The sequence below is a fragment of the Aotus nancymaae genome, unplaced genomic scaffold (assembly GCF_030222135.1).
Source record: "Aotus nancymaae isolate 86718 unplaced genomic scaffold, 86718_ANA_hifiasm-v0.15.2.pri h1tg000057l, whole genome shotgun sequence".
Taxonomy (NCBI): domain Eukaryota; kingdom Metazoa; phylum Chordata; class Mammalia; order Primates; family Aotidae; genus Aotus; species Aotus nancymaae.
This window is the reverse complement of record NW_026988471.1, coordinates 25,975,009-25,984,096: the sequence shown is the minus strand read 5'-3', so window position 1 is coordinate 25,984,096 and position 9,088 is coordinate 25,975,009. Positions and strand designations below refer to the sequence as shown.

The following is a 9,088-nucleotide window of genomic DNA, read 5'->3' as shown; positions in this document are numbered from 1 at the left end:
TAATAGAGTCGGGGTTTCACCATGTTGCCCAAGCTGGTCTGAAACTCCTAAGCTCAGGAAATCTGCCCGCCTCCACCTCCCAAAGTGCTAGGATTACAGGCATGAGCCACCGTGCTGGCTGACTACAAAGCAATTCTTAGCGTTTAGTCTGTACCTGTGTACAAAGGTCAGTCTGTAATTCTGAGTTAGGAAACAGAGGCTGTTGGCTGCCTAGCTGCTGACTGGTGTGGTTTCTCCAAATCCAGATTCTCATAAATGATCAAGGCTTATTTTAAAGTCTGAGACTGTAGTCTTATTTTTCCACAACTATGTACATAAAAAGGCATCCTATGTCTTCCTGGGTATCTTTTATTGTTTCCCTGTAGACTGCCTGATAGATGCCATGGGCCAAATGTGTGGCCATGTTATTTTTTTTCATCCAAACCCAGTGGATTTTTAAAATCCAATTCTGTTATGCTCTCCTGTTGTGGGAAAACAGGGTAACAGACACTTGGGCCCAATACATTGCAGGGACTCGGCATCCATCTCAAGCTGGGGTGTTCACATCCGGCTTGGAAGCCCCAGCAGAGCTTGTACACAGTACACACAGCCCATCTCATGACAGCCCCCACTGCAGCGCTCTGGGATTTCAGTCATGGCCTGTTCTACTTGTAGAAGAGTGGCTTATTTGGTGAGAGCTGGGAAAGTTCCTCTGCCAATCATAATTTTCCCCATACTACCTAACATTCCCTCTTTAGGGTTTTGAATTTTAAGGTTAAGAAATAAGTACATTGACTCCACAGTACTAGAGGGCCACAATTTTACCCTTTAGTGTGAGAGTTTAGTCAGATAATCCTCCCAACATCTGGCTGAGCTCTAGAGAGAAGATAGAGGGGGTCTCAACGCAGTAGATGGGGTTGACAGTACATAGGGCCAACCCCAAAGGTGGGGTTCTGGGCAGCTGGAGAGCAGCTGGAAGGCCCTTCAAAGGCACACGGGCCTTGGGACAGATCTTTGCCTTTTGACTTTTTATGAGGCCATTGTTACATCACCCAAGTGGAAAGGTGGCTATGAGCTTCCAAAATGATAGCCAAGAGAATAGATGACTACAGGTAGATGCAGTGAGTCTAGTTTTTTCCCTTTTGCATCTAATTCCTCCTAATTATTTCAGATAATTTGGCAACCTTGTCCCTTGAAATCTGGCACCATTGGGGTTCCTGCCTCTCAGCATTAAAAAAAAAAAAAATCCAGTCTCTGCACAGGCCTCCCAGTGAGCTGCCTCCCAATAGGGTAGACAGATCAAAGCTGCATTTTCTTAGCAACTGAAGCCTTGCCCAGTCACCATGGAAGAGATCTCTGCCAAACTCCCTCCTCTGTGAAGAAACACAACAGAGACCAAGTGAGAAGTAGCTACAGTTTAATACAAACCTGCACCAGAACACAACGTGTCGGGCTGTTTAGTTTTTGCCTCAAACGGTGGCCAAAGCACAGGACCGTGTGTCGTCTTGGGGTTGACACAGTCTTAGCACCATGACATTTACAGGGGAGTGGGGAAGTCACCTGGGTGCTGGGGTGCTGGAGGCTCCATCCCGACCCCAGGCTGTGCCTGCGCCTCAGCAGCTGGAGGGGGTTTGGGTTTCCTTGTGGTTCTGTGGCTTCTGGGTCAGTATCAGAAAAGCCCTCATCACAACATTGGCTTGACAGAGACCTACTGTGGACTCCTAGCACTACACACACGCACGCACACACACACACACAGTAGCACAATTTTCTGGCAACTTAACCCCACAAACCTAGAGAGCAGCTAAGGCAAGAACAACAGTATTTATTCAGCAAGTACAAGACCAGTTTGAGAGCTGCATTCAGTGCAACCAGAGACCCTTTTCATTCCAACCAGGAGCCAGTGGGGCTGGTGACAAAGCTGGCTGGAGCTCTGCATGGGGCAAGGAGTGCGTGGTGGGGGCTGACCGCTCATTTGGCTCCTTGAATCTCTTTCTGATTTTCATCTAGAAGCTCCCGGACAAGGGTGGGGTCTGTGTAAAGACTGGGGGTGGATGAAGCGGATGGCCTACAGTGGGCCACTCCATGATGTGCTTCCCTGGCGCCATGGGTCACACATCTCTCAGGCGGAGGCACTCAGAGAAGGTAAGCTTTCCTAGCCTAAGCAAGGATGCTCTGCCCAGCTGGCCAACACCACTGTTGCTGGGCTCTTTGGCATCTGCCCAAGGCCCATGACCCAGTAAGGGCTGAAAGGGATAGAGATGATGTGCACTGCACCAGGAGGCAGTGTCATGATGTCCCCCCTCCCCGGTGGCTCTCCCAGGCCTGGGTCCTCACCCCTGTTCCTATGGCTGCCACTTGCCATGAGCCCCTTTGCCACCTCTGCTCTCTGGCTGACCACCTCTGTCCTCTCAGCCCCTGAGTGAGGAAAGGGGGAGTGAAGGGAGAAGTGAGGGTATGGATGCAGCTCACACTGCATGGTTAGCCCCCAACGGGTGACTAGTCCTGGCTCAAACACAGAATGTGCATGAGGTTGTTTATAAGAAAGATGAGAAAAAACACCTATCTGTGCAAAACAAAGCAGGCTGCCTACCAGGAAAGTAAGTCTTCTCGTTGGTTAAACTCTCAGGTGGGATCTACAATAGATATCACCTTGGGCCTCCTCTCTACAGCAGGGGTAGATAGCCAAGGTTGGGAGGGTGGTCTCAGATACTGCTGAGGTCAGAGGGCCTGAACTTTCTGGGCCAGAGTTTCCTCATCTGTAAAATGGGAAGAATGATAAGTGCTCCATTGTCATGAGGACCAAGTGAGAGGTCATATATGGAAGTGTTTTGAATACAGGAAAAGCAACTAAGGAGATGTGCAGGGGCTGACCTTTTACTGAGGGTCTGGAAGCCTCACGCAAGCCTCGGGCTGAAACCACATGGGCAACATGAAGTCACCTCCCACGGGGCAAACAAGGCTTAACAAGGGCAGGCGGCCAGGTCACTTCCCAGATCACTGGAGGTGGAAGGAAACACCTGGCCTCTAGTGTTTCCATGGGAACCTCTGTGGGGTTTCAGAAGCAGGGAGGGCCCACCTGGACGGGCAGAGGAGATGAGGCCATGAGCCAGTGAGGGCCTGGAGCTGACCACAGGAGATCACAGCACCTGAGCAGCAATGCAGTTTCGATAACCAGGTCCTGTGGGCCTGGGGTCCCCATCCCTGGTGTCTGGCGAGCCCTTCTCCCACTCCTCCTCTCTCAGCAGGCATAAGGCCTCTTGCCAGTCACATAGGAGGAGTGCTGAGCCTCTGTCCAGCAGGGAGAAGTTACAGGAAGATGTGTGTGTGTGTGTGTGTGTGTGTGGTGGGGAAGGGCAAGGGGAGTGCTGGGAGTGACCAGGGGCAGAGAGGGGAAAGGAAACCTGCTTCCTGAAGGGCTGGCACCTCCGGGGCTAGCAACCCAGGCCCCTCTCGGAATGGAGGACACTAGACTAAGAGGGGAGGGGAGGCGAAAGGTCCTGGGCCTCCGGCAGCCTGTGAGCCCAGCCCCTCCACCGCCCCTGCCCTGTGCTGTCTGGTTGGTGTCGAGTGCAGCGTCTCCTAAGGACCACATCTATTCCTCTGGCTATTCTATGCTAGTGACACAAGCACCGTTATTTTTCACAGGATGCACAAACAAGTCAAACCAAACTACTGCGCAAACCAAACGTGCAAAACAAAACCATTTACACGCGCCTGGCACCAGCCTTGAGCCCCGCCCAGCTACCCTTCTGGGCCTGTGACCCCCCAAGGGTATGGGCAGGGCACAGGAAAAGCTGGCAAGGGGCACCGGTGTCTCAGCCAACCCCATCCCTACCCCCACACAGGGCCAGAGGTGGGTTGGGGGAAATGGGACATCCTGGGCATGGCTGGGAAGCTGACACCTGTCTGACTTGGGAAATGTCACCACGGGGCCTAGGGGGTGGGGGAGGAGGCCTTTACTTTGAAACCACATCTGCTAAAGTGCTCTGGACAACTGGCCAGTCAGCCAGGGGGCAGGGCACTAAAGTCTGGGCTTTCCCGAAGCCAGCGGAGGCAGGAGTGAGAGGAAGGGCTGGCCAGGGCTCTACGCATTGGGCTCTGTGCATAGTGTGGGCTTCCTGGGCCCCAGAAAAGCCCGCCGAGCCCAGGCAGGAAAGGACTACAGCAGGAGGAACACATCTCAAAGTGCCTGTTAGAGTTGGCTCGAAGCACAGTGAATCACTTTGCAGACATAGGGAGGGCCCGTGGGTCCTGGGGCCCCCCTCGGGTGGTATGCTGCCCAGCCCAGCCTCTCCTGCCCCTGCAGCTGTGGCTGGAGATTTTCGGGCTGGTGGTGGCGGTGCATCCTCACTTGGGGGGCTGGGCAGTGCCTTTACCAAATGCCACTCGACCTGCCTCCGGGGGGAGCGAGGATCCGAGCCGAAGCTCGCTTTGGAACATGGTCATCGATCTGAGAGCCTGAAGGGAAGGAAGCACAGGGGTGAGCTGGGCTCTCGTGCCTGCTAACAAACCAGCCACCCTCTCCTAGAGGCCCACTGTGTGCAGGGCTTGAGTGAATCCTCTCGGCCGCTCCATCCCGTTTCACAGACAAGGAGAATGAGGCTCAGGGAAGTTAAGTGACTTGCCCTGCATTGCACAGTGTGTAAGTGGCAGAGCCTGGACTTGGACCCAGGTTTTCTTAATTCAGAACCAAGATTATTAACTGTCCACTGTGCCAGCTTCACTGCCCCAAGCCTGGGCACAGTCTCTCGTGCTTGCAGGCCGTTGGCCAGCCTGTTGGCACTTGGGCCTTTGCACATACGCCTCAGTGAGTAAGTGATAGAAAAAAAGGAGGGTATGCCATTGTTTTGGAAAATGAAAGAACCATACCCCAAAGGCCCCGCATCTTGAAATCCCATGACTTAGTTACAAAGGGAGTGTCTATACAGAAGGAGCAGGATTGAAAAAAAACACACACACACACACACAAAGGGAGGATCTAGTGCCCCGGAGAGCACAGTGGGACATTCTTCAGCCTGTCCCACCTAGAACAGACAAGATTTGGGGTGGAGGTGAGGGACAGGCGGCCTAATGTTTGCAGTCCAAGCGGGAATTCTGCCTAGTCTTGGCTCTTGGGCAGGAGGAGAGGAGGCCAATGGTCAGCAGGGGCCCCACAGCTCTGGGGTCTGGCTGCCCTTCGTGGGTCTGGCTACAGCAGGAAGGACCTTGCCCCGGCAGTGATAGGAGTCTACCCCTCTGGGACTGGCAAGACCTGAGGGTGCATAAACAAGTCTTCCACGCCAGGGTCCCTATCTGACTCCATCACTGGTGGGAGTGGCAGTGACCCTCAGGGTAGTGGAGACGTCATATCAGCAATGAGACTGGTCCTGAGAGAGGACCCCTCCCCCTGGGCTACCAGCACCTCCAACAAGGACCTCATCTCTTCTGCCACAAGCTTTGTGTGGCCCACAGCGGGGCACACAGGAGGCTGGGCAGGCAGGTGCTGCCCCATTGGCATCCCTCTGGTTTAGCCCTCTGCTCTAGCCCTCTGCTCTTGTAGCAGGACGTTTTGTGTACGGGGCTTGTCTCCCCGAGTAAACTCCAGGCTCTGGTGGAAGGACTGGGGTCTTGCGCCTCTTGCTGTGCCCACCCCAGCACAGCCCTTACAGAGTGGATGCTTGGTCTCTCTCTGGCCTTGTCCTGAAGGCAGCCTGAAGGTGGCTCAGCTGTACTCAGGGAGACTCAGGGTCCTGGCCCCTTGCAAGTGGTGGTGATAGTTCCCACCTAAGCTGCCTGGAGGCCCTGGGCATCTTATAGACTGCTTCTTCTCCACTGACGGTCATCATTTATGAGCCCGTGGCTTGCATGGTGGTGGGAGAGGTGGGAACTGCTGTGCCTTTAAGAACTGGGATTGGACCCCCCAAAGAACTCAGAGATTCCATAGGACTGGGGCCAGGACCCAAGGGATAGAGAGATAAGAGAAAAAATTGGGTATCAGAAGTCAAGAGATAAAATATTTTACTTAATAAAATATATACAATACAATTCCTGGCTAAAAAAAAAAAAGAAGGTGAAGGTAGAGTGAAGGCAGGGACAGGAGAGGGTAGGTCAGAGGAGGAAAGGGGGTAGCAGAAGGAGCAGAGAGGCTGCTGAGGAGTGGGCTAGGGTGGGTGAGGGGCCAGTGGGTGCAGTCCCATGAACCACAGACAGAGTTGACTCTGCTGAGCTCAGGGCAACTCTGGAGCACCCACTGTGTGCACAGCCCTCAAGATGTTTCAAGGGACAAAAATATCTGAACTTAGAAACCCCCAGGAGAGTCCCAGGTGGGCCACAGCCTGTTAGAGCAGCTGTGCCCAGGGACCAGGACAGTCCTCCTATCTCCACTAACATCTGTGTGAGTCTAATATCCAAACAGCACATCCCTGGAAAAAGGCGACGGGAGGGAGGAGAGGACACAAAAGAAAAGCAGGCGTAAGTCCCACTGCCTGGGTGGGCTCCTCCCGGCCCCCTGCCCTTTTCCTGTGGCCCCCTGACTCTTACCAGAGAGACTGAAGCTGGATTCATGAAGGTCCCGCATGCCCCCATGCCGGGTGACGGGCCGGGTAGGAGTGTCTGCGAGTGGGGTTCCCATCTCTTTCTTCCCAGGGTGTACAACAACAGCGACATCCCCCAGGTAGGGAGTGCGGTCCACTCCTCTAACCTTTAAAGTCTAGGAAGGATGGAAGAAGAGCAAAAGGAACAGGACACCACCATCAGAGCTGAGTGATACAACCATGGCCTTCCTGGGGGCCGGCGGGACATTAGACACCGCCATTCTGCCCAAGACCCAAATCACTGCAAGTGACCAAGTCTCCTTACAGCTTGAGTCCAGGGGCTGGGGAATTCTTTTCCTGTACCGCCTAAAGAGCACATGCATATGTGTGCATGCGTGCATGTATGTGAGTGCACATGTGTGTGTGCATGCATGCATGTATACGGGAGAGGTACTGGCTCCCCCAACACTGGTGGAAGCCTTAACAAGGTAGCAGGTAGACGTCTGAGGAAGTCAACTTTGGAAAGCGCCCTCCCACACAGCACAACTCATTCCCCACCTGAGGCTCCCACGAAGCCACACCCTTTACGGCTCTGACAACTCTGAGGGAACAGAGGCTAAACACAGCCCATCTGGAGATTAGAGGCCCCCAGTAGCAATACTAGCTCATTCTGTACTCACAAAGGCAGTAGAGTTAGGAGCCTATATTCTACAACCAGACTGCCTAGGTTCCAATCCGAACTTCGTCACTTGTAAACTGTGTGGCTCTGTCCAAGTTACTTAACTTTTTTGTGCCTACAATACTAGCACCTACATCAGAGAGTGGCAGGAGAGCAGAGGAATTCATATGTTTAAAGCTGTTCGAACTGTGCTGGCACACAAGAGGCAACATAGAAGTCCGAGCAGTTATTCCTGCAGAGGTCATTTATAGTCCTACATCGTATTAAAAAGTGCTATTGGGCCAGGTGCAGTGGCTCACACCTGCAATCCCAGCACTTTAGGAGGCCAAGGCAGGTGGATCACTTGAGCTCAGGAATTTGAGAGCAACCTGGACAACACAGTTAAACCCCATCCGTCTCTACAAAAAAATAAACATTAGCTGCGTGTGATGAGTGAGAGACCCTGAGTTTGCTTTTGGATTTAGCCCTGCGATCAAGGAAGTCATGCTTTCTTCATTCAGGCAGCCTATGCCTGCGCCCCCATGGCAGACATGGGAGTGGATTTCTTCACTTGTCGGCCTCTGGGAGAGAAGGAGTCTTGGTTTCTCTAAAAGCTCTGAGCCCTCTCGTGTGGCTGGTGTGCTAGCAGTGTGGGGTTCCTGTGTTCAGGTGCTTGCTCCTCCTGTGCCTCAGACAATGCTTTGCAAATGCCAGCTCCATTCCCCCTTGCTTCATCAAGACTGGGAGGGAGCCAGGCCAGAGCAGTTATCTCCAGCCCCCAGAACCCCCCACTCCAAGCCTGCGTATCCAGAGGAGCTCTGTGGTCGAACATGCTCACATTTCGTGCTTGTGTCCTCCATAACACAGGACCCCTGTTGCCTGACCACTTAAAATGCCACCTGGTAATCAAAGATGGGGACTAGAAACCAGTATTCTCTGTCTCTAGCGTTCCCCTAGCCCTGCCACACACTCCCCTCTCAACGCTGGAGAGAGGGCAACAGAATTGCGTAGAACTGGAGAGAAAATTTCTGAGATTTAAAACAGTCATGGAGGATGTTCCCCGGCAGGGGGCGCCAACCCCCTCCTTGCATCGTCCCCGTCCCGCCTCACCTTCTCTCTCTGGACCAGCTTCTTGTAGACAGTGTCTGGGAAGGACCTCAGGGGACAGAACTTGCCGGTGCCCTCGGCGCACATGAAGACGCCGTTCTCGTACACGACGCGCCCCCGGCTGATAGTGACCAGCGGCACGCCGTGGCAGCGCATGTTCTCGTACAGGTTGAAGTCTCCTCCCTGGACCTGCGTGCTGGCTGAGATGGTCCTGGTGGGGAAGCAATGGCGGGAGAAAGAGCGGTAAGGACAGGTCAAGATGTCACAGCTCCCTGGGAGGGATTAGCCCCAAAGGCTGGTTGTTATGGGCTGAATTGGCTCCCTTCAAAATTATTCTGCTGAAGTCTTAACCCCCAGAACTTCAGAACATGGCCCAATTTAGGGTCTTTAATGTGATCTTAATGATAAAGTGAGGTCATATAGGTGGGCCCCAATCCAATCTGACCGGTGTCCTTATAAGAAGAGGAGACAGGCCGGGCACGGTGGCTCATGCCTGTATTCCCAGCACTTTGGGAGGCCGAGGTGGGGGGATCATCTGAGGTCAGGAGTTCAAGACCAGCATGGCCAACATGGTGAAACCCCATCTCTACAAAAATACAAAAATTAGCTGGGCATGATGGCGGGTGCTTGTAATCCCAGCTACTTGGGAGGCTGGAGCAGAAGAACCGCTTGAACCCGGGAGGCAGAGGCTGCAGTAAGCCGAGGTCGTGCCATTGCACTCCAGCCTGGGCGACAGAGCAAGACTCCATCTCAAAAAAGAAAAAAAACAGAGGAGACAGACACACCAGACATGTGTGACACATAAGAAAGACCGTGTGAAGATGGAGGG

The 9,088-nt window shown here is 53.5% G+C and overlaps 1 protein-coding gene across 2 annotated transcripts in view; it reads right to left on the bottom strand.

The window, feature by feature from the left end:
- Positions 1-1,960: 1,960 nt before the first annotated feature.
- Positions 1,961-9,088, bottom strand: part of DPYSL5 (dihydropyrimidinase like 5) — a 97,821-nt gene continuing 90,693 nt past the window's right edge. For both annotated transcript variants that reach the window (XM_012475548.3, XM_012475549.3), the window contains exons 11-13: positions 8,263-8,470; positions 6,502-6,670; positions 1,961-4,440 (exon numbers count right to left, since the gene is read on the bottom strand). In XM_012475548.3, the coding sequence (XP_012330971.1) occupies positions 4,355-4,440; positions 6,502-6,670; positions 8,263-8,470 (463 nt within the window). In that variant the 3' untranslated portion in view covers positions 1,961-4,354. The remainder of the gene's footprint in view (positions 4,441-6,501; positions 6,671-8,262; positions 8,471-9,088) is intronic.